This window comes from Castanea sativa, chromosome 4 (assembly GCF_040712315.1).
Source record: "Castanea sativa cultivar Marrone di Chiusa Pesio chromosome 4, ASM4071231v1".
NCBI classification, from domain to species: domain Eukaryota; kingdom Viridiplantae; phylum Streptophyta; class Magnoliopsida; order Fagales; family Fagaceae; genus Castanea; species Castanea sativa.
Genome location: NC_134016.1, coordinates 31,426,747 through 31,451,486, shown reverse-complemented (window position 1 = coordinate 31,451,486; position 24,740 = coordinate 31,426,747). Strand labels below are relative to the sequence as shown.

The following is a 24,740-nucleotide window of genomic DNA, read 5'->3' as shown; positions in this document are numbered from 1 at the left end:
TGTGGCTAGTGTGGCTTTTCTGGGCGCACATGCTTTTTTTTGAATGCTAATTACTTAATTAATTTAAAGCTCGTTTCCTATGGAGAGGTCTTTGATTTGATTGACTAAAACAGCGACTTTGTTCGGGTTTTATTAGTGAATCGAAGACTGATATCAAACCAAGAAAACCGAACTCTGATATCAAATCTGGACCACCCCAAGAGAAAGAAAAGGAAATTTGCAACCATGTGATTATCTTACAATTAAGACCTTAAGCAATCAAAGGTTTAGTCCAAGTTAAGTGAGCAACATCAGGGACCATAAATGACATGGGACATGACAACAAAGCTTTCATATATAACTTGAATGCATAGTTACATAGACAAGATTTGGGTTTTGATCAACCTGCCTCTACTCATAAAATCCATACAGTAAGGCTCACTTTGTAACATATACAGGATTTTCCATAAACTAATTATGGGAAAATGAATTTTGAAAATTTATAAAGTTCCGGAAGTGCTTAAAAAATGCACAACTGAATATAGAGTAAATACTTTCTTTTAAAAAAAAAGTAAATACAGAACGCCTACCCATATAAGTGTAGAACACAGAGGATGAAATGCGAGGTGATGATCTTGAAAAAAAACTTAAGCTTATTTATTACTGCTGCTTTTTTCTACAGTTCTGTCTACACAAAACACGCCATTACTGACAAAAACAAAACAAAAATATGAGTATTACATCCATTGAATCATAATTTATAACAATGCCATGCACTCTTGGGTGCTTAGCGCAGACTCCATCCGCATTAATAAAAGGCATTGCAACAAGGCCAAGATCAAGAACACATTGTATTTCATTAATCAAGGGTAAACATAACACATGGCTATAAGATAACAACTATCAGAAAAGTGCCAAGTTAGAAGAAAAATTTGCACTGATCACAACTTCACTTTCCCAAAAACTTTACTGGTAAAAGGAAGTCATGCTAATCCATCTACAAGGAGAGAAAAGCTGTGCTCTTTAACCTTCCTCCCAGTCTATATCATCCTCATCATCTCCTGAAGCATCAGCTTGAACATTCAAGTCATTCACTTTGTAATTTTCATTTGAATTGCCTGTCATAATTTATGAGAAACAGTGTTATAACCACCAAACTATGTCATCCATTACTGGATAATCAATACCAAAAAAAAAAAAAACCCCTAATGGAAGGCATGATTTTCATCAACAGCCATCATTAATTTTCACAATGATGGTTGCTTCAGCAAAATAACTCAAACAAGGAGCTTTGCAGTCCAACAAATGGTAATTTAAACTTCAGTTTGTGCCATTCTGATTTCACAATGATATTTAATTAAAGAAAAGCTTTTTTGGAGCTAAATTTGCAGAGTGGATCAATGACATTGCTTGAACGTTGTTTCCTGAATTATCTGCATAAGATGCATGACAAGGTGTTTTACACTAATTCCTGATAACAGGCCCCTTCTTAAAATAGTCATTTTATATAATTTTATTTTGGGACTAAGTGACATCACCTCCCCACATAAACAAGATGCTGAATCAAATTATATTAAACAATTTCCATAGTCTCCTTAATCTGAGCTAAATGCCTTCTAAAGAATCTACTCATGATCATCTTTCTTTCCAATGATCCATCAAAACACCCTGCTTTTCGTTACAATTAAGTTTCAGCCAGGAAACTGTTATTTATAGTTAGGTATTTTGAATCATGAATACGGTTGGTGCTACCTAGCTGGTCCATAGAACTTCTTTACCTTGATTAGGCATTTGGTGATCAACACTATTACATAAAGGCCTCTCCAGTCTCCTCCTTGTGGATGATCAACCCACAAAGTTGGAAACAAGGAGGAGAAAGCAATCACATATGGGTATCCCCATGCCCACAGGTAGGTATGGTTAAGGCACCATCATGTGTGGACGTGGACACGTGATATTTTACATGGCCAGAACTGGGGGAAAAACCATGGTAGATGGTTTTGTCAGTGTCCACTGTGTTTGGTATGATAGATTTTGTTAACTATTATGATTGGTACTATATGCCCAATCTCTGAAATATTTTTTATTATTAATTTTTAAATATTTATTTTTTGGCGACGGTTGTACAAATCACAAGAATGATTTCATTTGGGTCACAGGACAACCAGTAATCGCAAGAAATGTGCAGCAGCTCATTGGTCACACACACATGAAGCACGTACGTCATCTCCACTAGCTCATAAGGGAGTGCAAATGACGATTATAGAATTATGTATTTTTGTGTAACTATAAAAAGGTCTTAGCCCGTGCACAAAACTCCCCTTTTTTGTGGGGTTTGGGAGAGGTGATTAATACCAATGGTAATTGTATTTAAATATATAAAACTAATGTAATTACCTTTGGACTTTTTATTTGACATTTTTATATGTATTAGGATGTAAAATTTAATATTTATTTTAAAAAATGAAGTAACACATCCAAAAATATTTCCCCGTTATTGGAAAAAAAAAAAAAGGCATTCTACAAGAATTCATAACCACACTTAAATATATTCAACATAATAAGCTTTCACTAGATTTTTCAGCATCATTCCAAACGCAAATTTTGAAATGGATGCATTCTATCATAATGCATTCTGTGAGAATGTATTCCACCAATAGAGTTACCAAAAAATACCTTTAGTAGATTGCCTTACCCCACCTACTTTATTAATAAGAAGTAGCTAACCACCATTATATAGAGACTTTATATGCAACTACAAAAATTTATTTTTCAACGCATAGATTGCACATACACCCGATGGGTTTTTTTTTTTTTAAGTAAATAATTAAAAATCAAAGAAAAAGAGTCACCCAAGTACTCTGGCTGTATACAAAGGGACACATGAACATGCAACCTATGGGAATTTATCCTATGGCTTGAACCCTCATCCCCAATTTTAAGAGAGGATAAGATACCACTTAAGTTAGTACAATATTTCATATTTTCCAAATCCCTTAAACATTTTCAACATTTAAAACTTTGTTTTTTTTATTCATCATTTTCTCTTGTCATTGAAGAGTCCTTCCTCACATTGAATATTTGTGGAAGGAAGAAAAAATGAAGGAGTCCATCGTGAAAATCTGTAGTGCTTCCCATATAGCATAGCAACTAAAGGATTAGTTACATCAACAGCTATTTATTCGTGTCTGTTGCTTGTCAACTATTTATGCCAATGAAAACTAAAGGATTAGTTAGTTTTATTAGTATTTTTATTTAGGTTAGGGTTGTTTTTATAATTCAATAAGTAGGTTTTCTATAGCAATTAGAATTAGGGATAGTACTCCTACATAAGCTAAGTGGTGTACTCATATAAAAGAGAGATTATTTTGATGAGTAAAGTTTCTATTGAAGTTTTCTCCATGGTCTGGTGCTGACTACAGCCAACCCAAGGAGCCACTCCAAGCAAGCTTAGGTGCTGCTCCTAGGTCATCTATCCCTATATATCCTGTTGTTTAATTTTCATGTTACAAAGTTCTGATTTGTCCTGCATCAGGGTAAACCACCTCTCAACCTGATTCTAAATGAAAAATATCAAGTTTCTGACCAACCTCTGCCTTCAACTTGGTAGACAGTTCAGTTGAAATCCTCTCATAAAATCTATCAATACTATCATCCACCATACACCCAACCCACCCAAAATCCTATCACAAAATCTATCAATCACTATCATCCACCATACACCCAACCCATTTTTTTTTATAGGTAAGAAAACGTTTTATTGAAAAAGAAAAAGCATGAAAAATACACAGGGTTCACAATAGTGAACAAGTAGAAAAAAGAGGTAAAAAACGCAAACAGACATTAAGCTATTCTAAGAGACAAAAGAAAATCCGTGATAGTGGAACAATCCGAAAGGCCCCAACACCGAGACCAATCAAAGAGGGTCCGTCTGCATAAATCTAGCAACTAATCCAATGATTTCTCCGTATCCTCAAAAGAACGTCGATTCCGTTCAATCCAAACATTCCACATTAAACAACCCGAAACCAGATTCCAAATATCAGAATTATGTTTCTTAAGCCATTGATACCAACAAAAAATAAGTCTGCAGCGGAACCTAGCATGACCCAATCAATCCCAAACAGCCGAAGCATATACATCCATAGAGAATGAGCAACTGGACAAGAAATCAGCAGGTGGTCCACATGTGGTCCACAGATTCCTCATTACAGAAACACATACAACAACGATTTGCCAAAGTGCAGCCACGAAGCATAAGATTATCCAAAGTAAGGATCTAACCATGAGCTGCTGTCCTCATAAAGAATGCCACCCAACCCATGACTATGAAACCCCTCTAAATCATTATTCATGGTAGCAACACCCAAACACCACCCCAAAGCACCACAGCCCACCCTAGAAGCCACATAACAATAAGACACCACCACAAGAGCACCACAAACACAATCCACACAGCCATCCTTGATGGTGTTACAAAAGGAGAAGAGGAGGGCAATAGGATGGTCAAATTGTGTGATTCGAGGTCTTTCAAAAATGTAGTAATTAATACTGCCTTTACACCAACAGCTATTGGGAAGGAAACCACTAAAGTGTGGAGCAAGATATTAGGGATACATCACAAGTCAAAGACCACCCAGAATTAAATGTGTGTTTTATTTTTTAAATGGGCGAATGGGAAATATGTGGTGAAATGGGCTGATGTGGAGGAGTTGAGCCCAATGAGTGATGTGGAGCCCATTAGTGGTGAACCACATAGTTTTGTCCCTAAATTTCCTACTGTGGGCCAAGCATCTAAAAACTTTTGGAGACTATAGGAGCAGCAGCACCACTCAACAGGCCCAACAACAAAGCCCAATCGGTTAGAAACTAATATCACCGTTCCTTTGGGGCCTCAAATGCGACATTTAGTTCTCTGCAAAGGACAGACCTCTTCCCACACAGAATCACCAAATACAAAAGGCGATAGTCTCGTTGAGCCGATCTCATCGGGACTTTGTCACCTTCACCCATCCACCGCAGCTGCTGTCCATCACATCTCCGGCAACTCTAGTAACTGGATGTTGCAATTTAGCGACAGTAGGCGACTTATAAAAAGCATTGATAGCGGTGGAAGAGACGCCAAACTCTGGTGAGGGCTGGTACAACATGGGGGAGGGCAGAGTATATGACACTGATAACAATTCATCAGTTCCAAGTCTAGGTGAGAATGTTATGGCTGATCCAAATTCTGAGTTGGCTTTGACTGGGCTTGATGGGGAGGAACCAATTTGGGTGAAGCCATTGATGGTGTCAGATACCGGCTAGTGAGAGGGAAGATTTTTTCTTTAATGATGATGAAAGCTGATCACAAGAGCAACAACAATCTAGCTGGGTGATGAAAAGATTTAATGGGTTAGGGAAATATATGGGTGTGAGGACCAATGGTTTTGAGGAGGCTATCATGGAGTTGATGAGTGCTATGGAAGTTAATGTGGAAGATGATCTTGAAGTTTTACTCCGAAGAAATAGTTCAGAAACTAGAGGGCGTTGTGAGTTGAAGAATTTGATTACTAATGTTAACAACGAGGTTGGGAGCTCCAAAAGAAGAACAAACAACAGTGGGAGGGTGAAACCAGAATTATGAATTTGAAGCTACTTTCATGGAATGAAAGGATCTGATGACATCTCAAAAAGGCTGAGGGTGAAGAATTTACTTAAGCAATGGAAGACAGATGTAACTTGTCTACAGTAAACCAAGTTGGAGTACGTAACTAGAGGTAGTTTAAGTTCCTTGTGGGGTAGCCAGTTTGTTGATTGGTTATTTGTGGGTTCAATTGGGGCTTCTCGGGGTATCCTGCTTATGTGGGATAAAAGATTTATGGAGAAGGTGGATGAAGCAGTGGGGGACTATTCTGTGTCTGGTTGTTTCAAGATTTTGTCTTCAGGTTTTGAATGGGCATTCACTGGGGTATATGGGCCAACTTCCAATGCTGATAAGAGACTGATGTGGGAGGAACTAGCTGGGGTGAATAGTTGGTGTTATGTGCCTTGGTGTGTGGGGAGAGATTTTAATGTGGTTCATTTCCCTAGAGAAAGAATGGGTGCAGAGTATATTACTCCTGCAATGCGAGGATTCCCAGACTTTATTTTCGAACATGGGCTGATGGATTTCCCTTTGGAGGGTGGTGCTTTCACATGGTCTAATAGTTTATCCAGATCTTGGATTGATAGGTTTATGGTATCTTTGACTATGAAGGAGCAATTTTCCATGATGACTCAGAGACAACCCCCACATTTATTATCAGACCATTTTCCTATTCTTTTGGAGTGCGATGTCTTACGTAGGGGACGAAGCCCTTTTCGTTTTGAAAATACATGGTTGAAGGCAGATGGGTTTCCTGACTTGGTAACAAATTGGTGGGATTCTTCAGTTTCATGGTACGCCAAGCTTTGTTTTGGCTAATAAACTCAAGGCCCTCAAATTAGATTTGAAGAAGTGGAATGAAACAGTTTTTGGTGATATAGCTCAACAGAAGGTTTCTCTACTAGGCTGTATTTTGGCTGTGGATGAGATTGAAGAGACTAGAACCTTGCTAGAAGGGGAAAAATGTGAACACTATCAGGCTAAAGCGGATCTTGAGAGAATTATGTTGATGGAGGAAATTAGTTGGAGACAAAAATCTCGACTGCTTTGTTTGAAGGAAGGGGATAAAAATACAAAGTTCTTTCATAGACTTGCAAACTCTCATCGCCGCAACAACACCATAGGGGGATTATTGGTGGATGAGGAGGAGATAAACAATCAGGATACCATCAAGGAAAAGATAGTGGAGTTCTATAAGGCTCTCTATTCGGAGTCAAGTATCCATAGGCCCTTGCTGGATGGAACGGAATTTTCTGTTTTGGAAGACAAAATGTCTTGCTGGCTGGAACGATGTTTTTCAGAGGATGAGGTGTTTGAGGTGGTATCCAATATGAATGGGGATAAAGCACCAGGTCTGGATGGGTTCACAATGTCTTTTTTTCAATCTTGTTTGGCTATTCTAAAGGAAGATGTTATGAAGGTATTTCATTATCTCCATGTTCACAGTTATTTTGAAAAAAGTCTTAATGCTACATTCATTACCCTCATTCCAAAAAAGCCTGGGGCAGTGGACATAAAGGACTTCCGGTCGATTAGTTTGATTTCTGGGGTCTACAAGAGCCTAGCAAAGGTTTTGGCTAATAGGCTTGAAAAGGTACTTAATAAAGTGGTGTCTGAACCTCAAAATGCCTTTGTCAAAGAGCGACAAATATTGGATTCAGTGTTGATTGCAAATGAACGTTTAGACAACCACCTTAAATCTGGAATTCATGGGGTTTTGAGTAAGTTGGATTTGGAGAAAGTATATGATCATGTGCATTCGAATTCCCTGTTGTATGTGCTTCAAAGGTGTGGGTTTGGTTCTAGATGGAGGCAGTGGATTTTTTCATGTATTTCCACAGTTCGTTTTTCTGTGCTTGTTATGGAGGCCCTCAGCCAGATGTTAGAGAGAGCTAGTATTTGAGACAAGGGGACCCTTTATCCCCTCCCTTGTTCGTGATTATTATGGAGGCCCTTGGCCAGATGTTTGAGAGAGCTAGAATTGGCAACTTTGTTTCAGGTTTTTAGTGGGTGGAAATTCTAGGGGCCAGTTAGAGATCTCTCATCTTTTATTCGCAGATGATACTTTGATTTTTTGTGGAGTGAATCCAGAGCAAATTTTGCATTTGAAAGCAGTGGTTGTCCTGTTTCAAATTGTATCTGGTTTAAAAATAAAATTGGGGAAATCTGAACTGGTTCTGGTTGTAGATGTACAGAATGTTGAAACTTTGGCTGGTATTTTAAGATGTAAAGTGGCATCGTTACCCATGACTTATCTGGGGCTTCCCTTAGGTGCTACTTTCAAGGCGAAAGCTATTTGGACTGGTGTGCTGGAGAAAATGGAGTGGCAGTTGGCCGGGGGAAAAGATTGTATCTTTCTAAAGGGGGCCAAATCACTTTATTGAAGAGAACCTTATCCAGCCTGCCTACATTCAACCTATCTATGTTTCCTATCTCGGTAAGTGTTGCCAGACATATTGAAAAATTACAAAGGGATTTTCTGTGGGGCAGATTAGGAGATGAGTTTTAAGTATCATTTGGTTAAGTGGAAGACTGTTTGTGTACCAGTTTAACATGGGGAATTGGGTGTGCGTAATCTAGTTTTGTTTAATAAGTCTATTTTGGGGAAATGGTTGTGAAGATATGCTATGGAAAGGACTGCCTTGTGGAGAAGGGTGATAGAAACAAAATATGGTAGCATGTGGGGGGGGTTGTTCTTGTAGCATGCAGGGGCCTTACGGGGTTGGTTTATGGAATTACATCAGAAAGGGATAGGATGATTTTTATCCTTTTATCATCTTTAAAGCGGGGGATGGTTCTTGTATTAAATTCTGGCGTGATCCATGGTGTGAGGGGCTTCCTTTGAAAAATATCTTCCCAAAACTTTACAATATTGCTAGTAACAAAGATGCTTCAGTGGCTGAGTTGTAGTTGTCCTCAGAGGCAAACTACCATTGGAATATCAGATTTACTTGACTGGTTCAAGATTGGGAGCTAGAGTCGGTTGTATCATTTATGGACCTTATTTATTTTGGATCTTAGAGAAGGAATGGAGTGGGTAAAATTTGTTGGAAACTCTCTACTAGGGGTGTTTTTGATGTTCATTCTTATTATAGGGCCTTACAACCCCAAAATCCAAATTCTTTTCCATGGAAACCAAAAGTGCCTCCAAAGGTTACTTTCTTTATTTGGACAGTGGCATTGGGGAAAATTTTAACCATTGATAATTTAAGGAGGTGAAAGCGGTGGTGGTGGTGGTGGATTGGTGTTGGATGTGCAAGAGGAATGGGGAGACTACTGACCACTTACTCCTACACTGCCCAGTATCTCAAGAGTTGTGGAATATGGTGAGTTCACAATTTGGGGTCGGGTTGCCTTCTTTTTTAATAAAATTTTTCGTTACCTATCAAAAAAAAAAATATTTGGGGTTCATTGGGTCATGCCGCGTAGTGTTGTGGAACTTTTGGCATGTTGGTCAAACAAGTTCAACAAACTCAGATCTAAGTTGCTTTGGAGAATGATCCCTCATTGTCTAATATGGGTCATTTGGAGGGAAAGGAGTACACGTATCTTTGATGGGAATGAAAGATCGATTCATGAGTTGAATCTTCTCTTTTTTCAGACTTTGTTTGATTGGGCAAATGCTGCGGGTGTTTTTACTTTTATTTCTTTACTAGAGATGCTTAATTTTTGTACTTTCATTGTTATTTTTTTTCCCCCTGTTGTTTCTAGCACAAGGCCGTGTGCTTTTTTCCCCTTTGTATTTTCTCTTCTTTTTTCAATGAAGTTATTACTTATTTAAAAAAAAAGGATTGTCAACAATATGAGAGAGAGAGAGAGAGAGAGAGAATAAATGAGGGATAAGGTCAGAGGGCACATGTCAACATCAGGTAGAAATGAAATCTCAATAAACAACGCCTGCATGCTGCATTTAAACCTATAAGCATTTTAACTATTTCAATCAGCATAGGTTGCCCATGTTTTCAAAACCTAAAAAGAAGTTAAAGAAAACACCCGACCTCCAACCTCGTAGGCCTTCGAAGCCAATCGTAGACGGCCTCAAGTCAGTCCAGGTCAGGTGGGTTGCATGGGTTGAATGGGTATACATAGACCCCTATTTGCCACTATAAAATTCCATACCGGCTTTTAACCATTCCAATAACTCTTTACTAATTTTTTCAGCTGCCAATACAGAACATCACCTCTAGGGAAATCCAAAGCACAAAATTCAAAATTATCAAGATTCAAGCAGCATAAAATCACTAGTTCAAATTTACATTCTATGACAATTAACACTTCAACTGGAGCAACTAATAGCCTTGTAGCCTAATAATATTTGATATTTCTCTTCCTTGTAATAGAGGAGGTGCAACATTCAACCTATGATAAGTGTGAAGATTTTTTGTGATCTATGGGATATGGAGATAAATTCTATTGTTTGAAGGGGGAAAAATAACCACAGCAACAATTCCAACATTGTAAGAACTTCTGTAGCATGGAAAATTTTCAAACATGTTAGTAATTTGTCATTTTTTACATCAGGTCATTTACTGAACAACCATCACATGACAACTTCATAATTACGGATTAGTAAGAGCTGGAAATCATATAAGTATCTTAATCATTTGTTAGCTTGGACGTTAACTGATTATTAAAAGGTTATAAGAAAATCCAAAACATCCAGAAAAATTCTTGAAGCTTTAACACAAATGAAAAGATCAGTACTTACCTGCAACTGGAGCCTCTTCCCATTCCACATCATCATCTCCCTCATCCTCGTCACGTTTTGACTTCATCCCAACTTGGCGATTAGAAGTCGTGTCAGAAACACCGTTCAAGGAGTGTGTATTTGACAATTCCTGTTCTTTCTTAGCAGCTTCATCCAATTCTTGCTGTTTCTTGAGTAAAGCAGCATAATATGCTTTGATATACTCATCCTACCAAATTATTAAGAAGCAGAAATGAAGTGATGTTGGATGAAGAAAAAAATGAAAATATTTGTTTAGTAAGAAAATATACTAATAAAAAGAGAAAAAAACGTTTTTGTCATATATAAAAACAAGAAACAAAAAGAGGGGGAAATGAAAAAAAAAAAAAAAAACTATACAAATCAGATCAAGACAAGAAATAAAATAATAGTTCATCTCTGTTATTTTCTTATTGCATGAACCTGTATATTCTTCTTATCATCATTTTCAATTGTTGCCTTTTTGTCATCTGAAAATTCTGCAGCTGCTGAACTGCCATCCATCCTCAACTCCTGCTTGACCTCTCCCCGTTGTTCCTTTGTGAGGTTCATTCCTTCCTTGATCATCCATGGTGGCAAAACTTTCAGAGATGAACTTTCAGTTTCAGATTTAATATTCTCTCCCTTGCCTTCAGTCCCAGAAAAGTCAACTTCAACCTGCCAAGACCCAGTCATAAACTGCTTATAATCTGTAGTAATTAACAAACAAAATACTGCATAATCAAAAGTGGCTGTAGTATATGGTCAGATGAATGACCCGCTTGGAGCTCGTATGACAGTTGGTTTAACTGCCATAACTTTGGCAGAATATTTCCTAGATGTTAATGAACAAGACAATATCTCATACCATCCAATTTATTTAATGAAAGAGATGTTGAAAGTATGTAAGTAAGAAATTCCACACCCAACATTTTTTTTTTTTTTATTAGTAGAGAAAATTTTATTCAAAGTCATAAAAAAGAGTCACCCAAGTATACAGGAAGTATACAGCAGGGGACCAAAACAATCAAATACATAAATTACAAGCATCCATCAAATCATAGACCAAAAAAATAGAATGATTATCTAAAAAGGAGTCACCCAACACCCAACAATTAGTGATGATATACCTCTGCCTCTGGTCTATAAATATTTGATTCCCAGAAAATCACTTCTGCAGAATATCTCGGGTGTTTACACTTCACAATGATAGAATATAGGTTCACATTCTTTTCTTTTCTTTTTATAACAAGATCACATATTTTGGTAGTACAAGAAGTAAATCTCCTTCAGTTTAGGAAATTTAAGAACCCAAACAGTTTGTTGGCCGCAAACCAAACTTTTCTGGATAAATCAGTCATTGCTAAAGATTTAGTCATAATTTGATGAAGAGTTCCTTCCCAATCTATTTTGGACAAAACAGATAATGCAGCATTAAAGTAAATCAACCAATGTATATCAGATACCAGTGATACAAATAATCAGATTATTCCTACAGTTGAATGGCAAGTACAAAGTCCTCAAGAAGGATGAAGGAGGTCTATCACCAATATTTTACTCAAGAAAAGAAAACACATCAGAACTATGACCCTTAAAAGTAGCCATTAATGAGGACAGAAATTCTGACCGGTATTTAAGTAGACGTGCAATTTAGGAAACTTACCTACAGCTTGGGATCTTGACCAAAAATGTTGAACATGATTAATGTTAAAAATTAATATTATATAGTCAAGAGCCTTGTAGCTCAACTGGAACCTCCTAGTGTTTCCAACAAAGACGCCTAGCGTTCAAATCGCCCCTCCCCCAACCATTGAATTATCTTTAAAAAATCAATAGTATAGAATTTTAAGAAACAAGGAAGCTTTTATTGCTCCAACTCAAATCTCAAAGCTAATAGATAAGATAGGCAAGAGACATGAGAACAAGGTTACCTTGGTGTCTCCAACAAAAGGCAATGACGTTCCACCATAACCCAGTCCCTGGGAAGATTTGGAAGGATCAATAGCACCAGAATCACCATTTGCCGCACGCACAGCAGCACTTGCTCGAGCTTCCCATGCATGAAGCGTGCCAAATTCAGGAACAGGTAAGTCTTTTACTCTAGTGAGTTGATCCATTAATGGCTTAAGCTGTACCTGCACTCATTCCATTTTGCTAGCTCAGAAAGAATGACAATGTAGTTTACATAAGAAGAACCGTAACCAGCATAATTTTCATGTAAAATGAGAAGAGCTGCTTTAAGCAAAACCAAAATGAAGGCCAGCTCTCCCAAAAAAAAAAACACCTAATCTTGATAATGACTGCCAACCCATTGATGAATGACTTCTGTAGCAAAAATGAGTACAACTGACACATAAGTAATATGTCATCATGCTGAAGGCCATCGCATGCATGCACATATACACATACAAAAGCAAAAAGGGCTAGAGAAATGAATGCCACCATTACATAGTGTCGGGCAAAATGTTTGAAGCACTTGAAGGAGATGCACAAATACCTATGAGTTCCTAAATATCCAAAAAAAAAAAAAAAGGGAATACCTATGAATTCCTTTCATGGATTTTGTAGAAACTGAAATTGTGTATGATGGACAATCTTAAATCTACGTACATGATGCAACTGCAGTGCATTTTCTTATGTATACAAGAAAAGTAGTAAATAGTGTATTTTGAAATATCAGCACTATTCTTATTTCCACACCATCTTCCAAATGCAATATCTAACAACAATTCAAAGGTTTTGTCAAGGACCAATAATTCAGTTTCAGAGTGGGCCAAACATTATGCAAATCCAACATCTGAAAACCTATAATAAGATTTCTCAAGTAGGTAATCATGTGCTCTGTTTTCTGCATTCATTGCATACATGTGGGATATATGCCCTCCAAGATCTGTGCTAGAGAAAGCAAGTGGATATTCTGGAGTTCTTCAAAATGATTCATACAGATAATCAAGTCCTTGTGGACACCGTTTTCCTACTTACACAGTTCCATTTTAGAGAATTAAGCTGGATCCAGGAAGGCCACTACAAACAACCAGAGAGAAAGGTATTCCCAAGCAATTAACTGACTTCAGCAGTTCAAACAGCCTATTACATATGGGATAATCTTCAAACCCTATCCTACTACAACAAAAAATGGGTCCAAATATAGAAAACTTTTTTTTAATAAGTGAAATCTTAAATCAGGGTGCCTCATGTACACAGGCAGTGTACTAGGGTAGCTAGAAAACACCACTGAGAGTTACAAATATCTAAAAATTCCTCCAAATTGGAAAATGAATGACAACTCAACACATCGAAAAACAATTTTAAATCCAACAAGTGTTCAGCCCCTTCAAATATGCATTGGTTGTAATCTTTCTAAATGGTCCACATGATGCATAAAGGAACAGCCCCCCATAAATCAGCATTTCAGAGTCTACCAAAACTCTCTTTCAAACAAGCTAGCAAATCCAACTTCCTCTTAGGCATAACCCAGTAAGGTCACTAAACATAAAAATCTTAGATATCTCTCTATATAAACTTGTTTAAACCCATACGTAATTTTCTTTTCTTTTCATTTCTTTCTTTTTTTTTCAATTACGCTCTGCTTGTTTCAATGTAAAATATTTTCACGAAAATATTTTCCAATTTTACGGTGTTTGTTTTGCAGTAAAATAGTTGGTCAAGAGTAAAATATTTTCAGTCAACTAAATCAACTTAAGCAAATTTATGTAAAATATTTTACACTTAAAATTTGGAAAAACATTTTACATTTGCTCACTCCTCTCACACCCCGACACTTATCACCCTACAACACTCCTACACTCACTTGAAGCTCAAAGTCTACCAGATCAAATTTCTCTCCAAAAACCCAGCCACCTCCAGTCCCCTCTCCCACCAATCGCCGGCTCCAAGGTTTGAGGTACCTTCCATCGGCGCCTCCCATTGTCGGATCTGTCTCCCTTCTCTCATACCATCTCGTAGAGAGAGAAAGTCACGAGGAGGGCTTCTTGGTGGGGAGATGTGATGCCGGTGGTGGTCAAGGAAGATTTAAGGCATGATCGGGATAGTCACGATCAAAGGAAGATGCTATGGTGGATAGCAGCGACCAAGGAAGACTTTGTGGGTTTTGATTTGTCTAAAATGTAGATCGCAGTTCTGTTTCATGGGTAGATCAAAGGAAGGTGCTAAGGCGCTACAGTCATGATCTACCATGAACGTCTGGAAGGTGCTACGGTGGCGAGCAAAGACGAAACAAAACTGTGATCTGAAATTAGTTTTTATTTCATTGGTTTTTTTGGCTTTCTTCTAAGTGGTTATGGAGTTGTTTGGTCGAATTTGTGGTTTAATGCTCATATGTTGTGGATTGCTCGTATGTTGTGGATTGCTGGTGGTTTGTGCTCAGATTTGTGGTTTAATGGTCAGATTTTTAGGTGGTAGCTGTCTTTTTCCTCTCTTCCAAATCTGGTTTTTGGATTGGTTTAATGGTTTATGCTCATTTTGGGGTGGCTGTTGGTGGTTTTTGCGCATTTGGGGTGGCTGTTAGTGGTTTTCATTTTCACGTGTTTTGTTATTCCAAAAACTTGAAAATATATTACGGTCAAATATTTTACAGTAAAATTATGAAAATATTTTACATCAAAACAAACGGAGCGTTAGTAACATTTATACCTAATATCTACCCCAGCTAGCCCTCCTTCACAGCTGCAAATTTGAAGGGAAATTCCCTTCCAATTTCAAATTGCACACACACACTACAGATAAATATATTCTTGTAAGAATTATAACAAATTGAGTAATAGAAAAATATGAAAATTGGATAACAACAGTAACTATCATAAACCATAACCAATTTAACAAAAAGATTACAGCCTTCATATCATTTCATATTTAGGCATCACATCCAAGGCAAGAGAAAAGTATGAACACATTATTATATATATAGTTATGATAAAAGTAAACCTCCAAGTTTTGAAGCATGTCCTTTAACTTTTCACGCCTTCGCCTTCTTGCATTGTCATCTCCATCTCCTCCTTCTTGAGCAGCTAACTTGTCACTCTCAGCCACAAGTTCTCCATTACAACTTTCACAATGAAAAAATTCATCCTCCATAGAAATCAACCGTAATGCATCCAATGCAGTGTATCTGAACATTTGAAACTCAACTTTTTAGAAATATAAAACTCATCCAGATTTGTGCGCATGCAAGCATGTGTGTGTGTGACTTACACATTCAAAAAAGAAAAGAAAATTAAAAAGAAAAATCAGCAGTTAATGAGACCTTTTCCCACAGTTGGGGCATATGTACTCCTGAACTGTATTCTTGTTGTCCAATTCATCTTTCAGTTTTTTCTTCATACGATGCAATCTGTACCTGACGACATCATAGATCTGCAACACATCGACACCATTTTTCATTTAGGCCTTTTAGCAGTAGCCAAAATATGGTCAACATCTGATTAACTGGAGATATGGATAATCAAGATTGAACAAAAAAAAAAAACCCATAATAAGAAAAGAATCATTTTTCCTTCTCTGTCTAATTAAATCACTAAAAAATGAAGGTATGAACTTATTAAAAATTTAAAATATATATATATATATAATTAAAAAAAAAAAAAAAAATATATATATATATATAGAGAGAGAGAGAGAGACCTGAGCATAATCCAGACAACAGTAGGAGTGAGTGTGCATCTTAACCTTTTCTTCCCCCTCTTTTAGAGGATGACCATCAGCTGTGGCAGCTACAGCAGCACTATATATCTTCGCACCCTTAGCTGTCTGTGGTAAAACCAGACAACATATGGCGTATGAAGAATATATCTAAATAAAAGGGTTTATATAATTGAGCCAACAGCTAGTATGCATGAACTTCATGAGAAAATGAACAAGCAACAACAAGAGCGCTGAAAACATTGAAGAACCAAAAGAAAGTTACTTTCTAGAAGGATAAGTATGACATGTACATTAAATAATTCTAGTGGAAACAAAAGAAACACTCATCAAAGAAATGGTATGAATTGCACAATGTAGAACCCAGGGGGGTGGGGGGGTATTGGTCAGAAATGGTGCATATGCGAATATTATTTTTCCTGATTAGTTATGCAGTAAGCTAAGGTTATGGATATTGGAAATTTTATAAATTCCATTTATAAAAGCCTTATTATGCATTCTAAGTTATTGGTTTTTTGTTGGGCTGTGATTAGGAGGCAGAAAAGTGGCTATGCTTGAAATTCCAGGAACTTTATTAGGAACTTGACCTTTAGGAGTGCTAGAGATCGGGCCTTAGTACAATAGCAAATGTCTTCCACCCAAAGTGACAGGCCATGGGTTCAAGTTCGGAAATCAGCCTCTCCAAATTAAAGCTGGGGGGTAAGACTACCACCCACCAATCACCTCTCCCAGACCTCACAATAGAGGGAGCTTCAAGCACTAAGTATGACCTTTAGGAGTGCTAGGGTTGAGGTCTAATGCTGGCGTATTGCAGGAAATAAAAGAGAATATTAAAGAAAAAGAAAAAAGCATCTTCTAGGGCCTACAAAAAGGGTTACATCAATTCTCTTATTTAATGTAGGACAGCTCCAAAGGAGTACCTCAAGCTCATCTAATGTGTTTGATTAAGGCAAGAGATATGTCAAAGACCTGTTTCTTTTAAAAATATGGTATGGAATATGGTTCCCTTGTGTTGTGGCACATTTAGAGGGAAAGATTTAGGACCTTGAAAGGATAATATTGAGAAGCTAAAATCCCAATTTCATTGCGTCCTTATTCCTTTGGTGGGAGGAGGCTTTTGAATTTGTGTGATTTTATCGGCTCTTTGCACTGTTCATTTCTAGGGATTCATGTGGGGGGTACAACTAGCATACTTCATATTGCCCCTATTGTATTATTTGTCATATAAGTTCAATGCAATTTTCTTTACTTATCAACTAATTTGAGCTAAGAATTTGTACTAGTTGTCACCAAAAAAGTTTGTGTTGAAGGTATTAACACCTACTATGAATATTATTAGAGGCTTTTTCATAGGATTGGTGATGCCCAGGGCTGAATGTTTGAGTAGTTGACAAGGCCCAGTTACAAGATTGATAGGGTAGTAAAAAAAAGCGAAAAAACTTAAAGAAGAGAACAAAATTCTAGCCCTCACACCTATGCTTCTTTTACATGAATAAAATTACCAAACTAGAACACATATACAAAATGAGGCCTAAATTGCACTGTAACAACTTGGTTTAATAATTGAATTCTTCATTTGAACAAAATTTTACAGACAAACTAATACACTGTATGCTCAATTGAAGTGCAAAACAGAACTTATATTAGTTGAACAACACAGACCTCTCTTCTATGATCTCGAGTAACTAGTTTTTCTTCCTCGAAGAATCTCAGAGTTCGACGAAGCTGCTTCGAGTGCAGTTTCAAGTCCTTTGCCAAATCTTCTTCTCTTACCCATTGTCGTCTATCAATTCAATATAAGTTCAGGTTTTTAAAAAAAAAAAAAAAAATTACTTCTAAAAACAGTGAAAACAAAAAACATGTTTTCAAAAGCAACGAACCTGGTTAGGGCATCGAGGACCACGACGGCGATTCCTCTGTTGTCACTGCGGCCAGTTTTGGGTTGATTATCTCCTTTCGTCGTTATGTCATCGTAGAAAGCCCTCGCCGCTAGCTTCACCAACCTGTGTTTCAAAATTCAATTCACCAAAAAAGCACAACATAAGTTTTCGAAAAATAATCATAAAAAAAGAAAAATTTGGGATTTCAAGAAAGTGTACTTGTTGAAGGGCTCGACGCTCATGTTCTTGGGGGTTGCTGGTTGTGATTCGTGTGAGAGAGGGAGAGATCTACTTGAGGGCGGTGACGACTTCAACGGTCATATAGCGGGTGGTGGTGCCGACGACGAGTAGCGGTGTCTCCAATGACGAGTTCTCCGCTTGCAGGTGAGTTGGTAGAAAGAGAGAGATAGAAGGGGGGGGAGGAGTGAGAGATGTTTTGGAAAAAATTTACTCTGGTAAAAGGTATGGTTTTCATAGGAATCCAATAGTTTATGTGAAGTCAAATTCCAAAGAGATCGAATTTTTCTTTTAAAAGAAAAAAAAAAAAAAAAAGAAAACTATTTTTTTATGAAATTTAAAATTATTTTAAAAAAATAACTCTTTTCTTTCTAAACCTTCCCTTTTTTCTTCTATTTTATTTTTTTTCCCCATTTTCTTGGGTTTAGATAACTTTAATTTAATGTTGCTGGAGAGATTAGAACCAGAATCTATTTTTGATAAGTCGGCTTATGTGATTTTTGGTCTTTATTTTTTTTTTTTTTTAGAAACACACACATATAAAGGAAGGGATGAGATAAGAGAATACACTCACACGCCAACACCAAAACTGCATGTCGACAGTTAGTGTTGCGGAGCAAGTGATAAACTCATTTTCAATATATCACCTTACCAATGTAGGACGACTCAACAACATTATACTTGATTGTTTTGTTTGTAGGTAGTCTTTATACATGGCCTTTATGATAAATTTTGTGTCTTTTAAAATTATTTTGTTACAAAACTTTAATTGCAAATTATTTAGTTATATAGTCTCTTTTTTAAATTGAATTTTTCTAAATTTTGCCTCGAGTTTCACATTTGCCACCTATGACTGAATTGCACAAAACTCAATTTTGGCAAAATCAAGTTTTATTTTGTACTCGATTCTGATAAAATTGAGTTCAAAAAAGGTTACATAACTAAATAAGCTATGATAAAAGCTTTTTAACAAAATAATTTTCACAAAACTGAATATTTAGAATAAAAAAACACTATTTATTCATATACACAACATTAAACGAATAGCTATGTTATATGCACAAAAATTTTGAAAACATTTTTTACACCAATTGAGTTAACAAGCTTTTACTGATTCTTATTTGAGCCCATTATTAACATAATTTTTTTTATCTATCACTAATAATCTGTCACATTAACATGTGTTAAATGTTTTGTCTGTAAACTTTCTTTTATATGAAAGTTTTAAATATGATTTTGGTCCTTAACTTTTGGGAGTGATTTTATTTTGGTGGTAAAAAAATTTAAAATTTCAATGAAGTTTATCATCACATCAATACCCACATACTTTGAAATTGATTTGAAGCCCTGGCAAAGAAAACCATTAAGGCGTAATAACCGTATAGGTTTATCTCTGTGTCATATTTGTTTAGTCTTAATAAAAGCAAACCCTATATTTTATATGTTATTAGAAGCAAAACAAGTTGAGTTAGTAGGAATAATATGATTCCATTGTTAAGTGAGATTCATGGGCAAAATTAACATAAATGGCGTAATGTTCATTCACATTTGAGTATTCGACCAACAAATGTATTATTTTTCAACTTGTGAGGGAAAAAGCTCCCAAAAGTTTTGTTTCTTATGGAAACAAAGCAGTCAATAGTAGAAATGAGACGGATCCAAGAGGACCTGCCTTACCGATGCATGCTGGCTATTCCGAGTGTTCATAGAAATTGAGGCTTAGCTCTGTTGTGGATGGAGGAGGTAAATTTGCATATCCAAACCTACACACTAAACCACATTGATGCTCTCATCCTTAATGAACCTACTACATCATGGAGATTGACTGGCTTCTATGGTTGGCCGGAAGCACAGCGGAAAGGAGAGTCTTGGCAACTCTTAAAACACCTCCACTCTAGATTTTCAGCTCCTTGGCTATGCTTTGGTGACTTCAATGAGATTCTATAATTCGAAGAGAAACAAGGCTGACTACCTAAACCGCCACACCCTATGCAAGAGTTTCAGGCTACTCTGCTACGGTGTGGATTGATAGATATAGGCTTCCTGGGTATGTCTTTACATGGAATAATGGCCGACCTGGTGATGAATTTGTGCAGGAAAAGTTTGATAAAGTTTGTGCCACAGTTGATTGGAGAGAACTCTTCCCTCATGGGCATGTAACTCACCTCCAAGCATCCTATTCATATCATATTCCACTACTTATTACTACACAAAACCCGAACCAACTAACTAGAAAAAAGAAAAAACCACAAAGGTTTGAAGAAAAATGGGCATATCATCCAGATTGTGGGGCTGTGATCTAAGATGCATGGGTAATTGATGTGGGACATGGAAGTCTGATGGCCATCTTATTTGAAAAGATTAAAAGTTGTCGTTTTGCATTGGTGGACTGGAGTTGTGTGATGTTTGGTAAGTCAAAAACAAAGTTATAGGAAAAGCAAAAACAATTGGAGGAATTGTGCTCCCTGCATAGAGTGGACCACCTAGACACTATCAAAGGTTTCAAGGCGGACATTAATACCCTCTTACATCAGGATGAGCTCTCTTGGCACCGACAATCGCGCTCCATTTGGCTTCCTACGGGCGACAAAAACACGAAATTTTTTCATCAGATAGCAAGCCAACGCTGCCGCAAGAATCATATTGTTAGGGTCTGCAATTAGGTAGGAGTATGGGAGTCCTCAGAGGAACGAATTGGCCAAGTGGCTAAATCTTATTTTTAGAATCTATTTAGCACTACACAATCAGCCAATATTGACTGCGTTTTGGACTCAGTAGATAATCGGATCACCCCATCCACGAACTCAACTTTAACACAGCGATATGCACTTAAGGAGGTTCGTAAAGCTTTATTCCAAATGCACCTATCCAAATCACCGGGACCTGATGGTATGTCTCATTTCTTTTTCCAACAATTTTGGCATATTGTAGGCTTTGAGATGACAACAGCTGTTCTATCAGTCTTAAATTCGAGGCACATGTTGAAAAAAATGAACCATACTCACATTGTATTAATCCCAAAGAAAAATGACCGACAACATATGGCTCATTATAGGCCAATCAATTTGGGTAACATTGTCTCTTGTATTCTCTCTAAGGTTATTGCTAACTGCTTGAAGCTTATTTTGTCTAATGTTATTTATGATGTCCAAAGTGTCTTTGTTCCAAACTGCTTAATTATTGTCAATATTACTGTAGCATGTGAATTGCTCCAAAAAATGCATAATAAGGGGAAAGGCAAGGTGGGACAAATGGCAATCAAACTTGATATTAGTAAAGCCTATGATCGAATGGAATGGGGTTTCTTGCAGAAAATGATGGTTAGACTAGGTATGGATCCGAGATGGGTTCATTTGGCAATGGAGATAGTCACCACGACTTCCTATTTTGTCCTAATCAATGGGGAACCTAAGGAATTCATAACTCCCACACGAGGCATTAGACAAGGTGACCCTTTCTCTCCATACTTATTCCTAATTAGTGGAAGGTTTATCTGCTCTACTAAGAAAAGCTGAAGAGATGCGTTTGCTCAAGGGGGTTATGTCTAGCCAACATGGGGTTTGTATCTCTCACATCCTTTTTGCTGATGATAGTCTATTATTCTGCCAAGCAATTGTAAATAAGTGCCAAAGACTTTTAGATCAGTTAGAACAATACGAGGCAGCCTCCGGTCAAGCCATTAACCGACAGAAGACATCTCTATTTTTTAGCAAGAACACAAAGCCAGAGGTCAGGGGGCAGATCCAACAGATGTTAGGAACGCAAATAATGATGGATTGTGAAATGTACATTGGTTTACCTATGGCTAGTGGAAAATCAAAAGTTAACACCATCAAGGACTTATAGGAAAGGACAGCTAAAAGAGTGATGAGGTGGAAGAAGAAATTCATTTCGAAAGTAGGAAGGGAAATCCTTGTTAAGACAATGGCACAGACAATCCCCACCTACTCTATGAGCTTATTTAAGCTATCTATATCCATATGTGACGACATTAATTCCTTACTTGCCAAATATTGACGAGGTCAAAATCATGATGAATGAAAGATATTATGGATTAATTGGAAGAAGTTATGCACAACGAAGAAGGAGGGAGGGATGGGGTTTCAGGACCTACATGCTTTCAACTTAGATATGTTAGCAAAGTAAACTTGGAGACTAATAGAAAATACCCAGTCACTTTTCCACCAAGTGTACAAAGCCCACTACTTCCCAAACTGCTTTTTCATAATGGTTGAGTTAGGAAACAATCCTTCATTTGTTTGGTGTAGCATCCTTGCAACAAGGGATATCATCAAAGAGGGGACACGCTGGAAAGTTGGTGATGGGCGAAAGATTGGGGTGTTCACACATGTTTGGCTGTCTCACTCTCCTGTGCCTCTCAACAAAGTCTCCAGGGACACGCGAGTCTGTGAACTTATTGACCAAGACACTAGACAATGGGACCGAGGAAATATCTTCACAACCTTTGCTTACCGTACTTGGGTTCAGATTTTGGCTATATCACTTAATAACCCTAACTTCCAGGACACCTTAGTGTGGAAGGAGAACAAAGCTCAGCAATTTTTGGTTAGAAAAGCCTACCAGCTGGCTTTACCATTGAAGAACCAATCTAGAGTAGAACACTTAGCAGCTCGGGCTCATGGGTTTGTCTGGAATAAGCAGTGGACCTTGAATGTGCCCCCAAAAGTTCGCACGTTTATGTGGAGAGCATGTTCAAATTGTCTACCTACCCGAGACAATCTACATCGTTGTCGTGTGCAAGTGGAACCCATTTGTGTGTTATGCGGAGAAAATATTAAAATAGCATTAATTTTCAAACAATATAGTTAGTAGTTAAGTTTTACAAACTATATTTTTTACTAGCATCTCGAGTCTAAAAGACTCGATTTTGGGGCTATAAATCGAGTCTTTAATGCTCGATTTTTATGGTCTGATTCTGTCTGATGTGGCATTTTTTTCACGTGGCGACTACTTGGAAATCGAGTCTCTAAGACTCGATTTACCACCAAATAAAAAAAAAAAAAAACGGAGTCAGCCCACTTGGGTCGCGCGGCCTGGGCGCGCGACCCAGGCCAGCCCAGGTCGCGCGGACCTGGGCGCACGCGCTGCCTGGGTCGCGCGGCCCGGGCGCGCGCTGCCTGGTCTTTTTTTTTTTTTTTTTTTTGGCGTTCAAATTTCATCTGACTTGTAAATCGAGTCTTAGAGACTCGATTTTCAAGTAGTCGTCACGTGGAAAAAATGTCACATCAGACAAAATCAGGCTATAAAAATCGAGCATTAAAGACTCGATTTATAGCCCCAAAATCGAGTCTTTTAGACTCGAGATGCTAGTAAAAAATATAGTTTGTAAAACTTAACTACTAACTATATTGTTTGAAAATTAATGCTATTTTAATATTTTCTCCGTGTTATGCAATCAAGAACCTAAAATGGCTAGTCACCTGTTGTGGACTTGCCCTTTTGCAAGAAATGTCTAGTCATTATTCAAAGGGAGAACACAGAAGTGCAGCAATGAGGTATGTGATTTCTTTCTCCTGTTCAATTAGATGAGACAAAAATTGAGCCAACCAGAATTAGAATGATGGGCTGTTACAACTTGGGCGATTTGGAATGTAAGAAATAGGTTCTATTTTGAGCAAGTTCAAGCCCATCGAAAGACAATCCTCGAGAGTGCTAGTGGCGTGTTTGAAGAGTACCAACGGCTTATGATAGCCCAAAATTTGGTCTGATTTAGATGTATTTCTTTATGGCTTTCTAAGACCACTACAGCCCTTAGTCCGAGGTGTCAAGGTGTCTCTCTTTGTTTTCTATATTCTGGTTTTCTTATTATTAATAAAATTTTCTACTGTTTATCTCAGAATTTTTTTTTTGATTCAAGAGGATATCAAAATATAAATTATTATTTTTTTCCAAAATTAGTTGGTGTTAATGTTATTTCTTTTTTATTTTTTGTCATCCTTGTTTGGTAAAGTCATAAAATCTCGCTATGATTATGACTTTTGGAGTTTTTGATGGGATGAAGAATTATGGCTTTTAGAGTTGATTTGCATTATCTTTTGTCTTGTCATAAATAAGATCGAGAAGTGTTGGTTAAAAGACTCTCTATTCTCTAACCAAAAAGGTGGATGAGATAGCACATGGCCAACCATATGAGGCTGCAGATAACACGAAATAAAATAACAACAATTCAAATGCTTGTGATGGATACTATTGAGAAAGTAATTGATTACGTGATTGTTGTAGTGAAAAATTGGGGCAATAATTTTTTCACTAACCCGAAGTACAACATTAGCATACTATTCAAAAAACATGAACATACTATTCAAAAAAGCAAGGGCTTGATTGGTAGGGGGATTTTTGTTTTTATATTCCAAACAGTATAAAAACAGTTTTTCAAAAAATTGAACTTGAAACTAGTTTTCAGATAATAATTTTTATATTTTACGTGTTTGGCTCCCAGAACTATTTTCAAAATATTAAAAACAAAAATAATTGTTTGGGAGACCATTTCTATTTTTGAGATTGTATATATTTACAAAAAGTAATGTGTAGAATCTGTAGATTTTTAAAATTTTTTTTGTGGACAATAATAAGGGAATAGAGCTTATCATGTTTATTTTATTTTATTTTTAATGAGAAGTTTCAAATTTGAAAT

The 24,740-nt window shown here is 37.0% G+C and overlaps 1 protein-coding gene across 1 annotated transcript; it reads right to left on the bottom strand.

The window, feature by feature from the left end:
- Window positions 1-609: 609 nt before the first annotated feature.
- On the bottom strand, window positions 610-18,305 carry LOC142631587 (uncharacterized). The gene is made up of 10 exons (XM_075805785.1): window positions 18,068-18,305; window positions 17,849-17,971; window positions 17,631-17,751; window positions 15,951-16,076; window positions 15,574-15,683; window positions 15,255-15,438; window positions 12,242-12,445; window positions 10,755-10,988; window positions 10,314-10,521; window positions 610-1,097 (listed from the first exon to the last, which is right to left on the bottom strand). Exons 1-10 carry the CDS (start codon window positions 18,088-18,090, stop codon window positions 1,003-1,005), a joined length of 1,428 nt encoding a protein of 475 aa, XP_075661900.1. The 5' UTR covers window positions 18,091-18,305; the 3' UTR covers window positions 610-1,002.
- Between the last annotated feature and the right edge of the window lie 6,435 nt (window positions 18,306-24,740).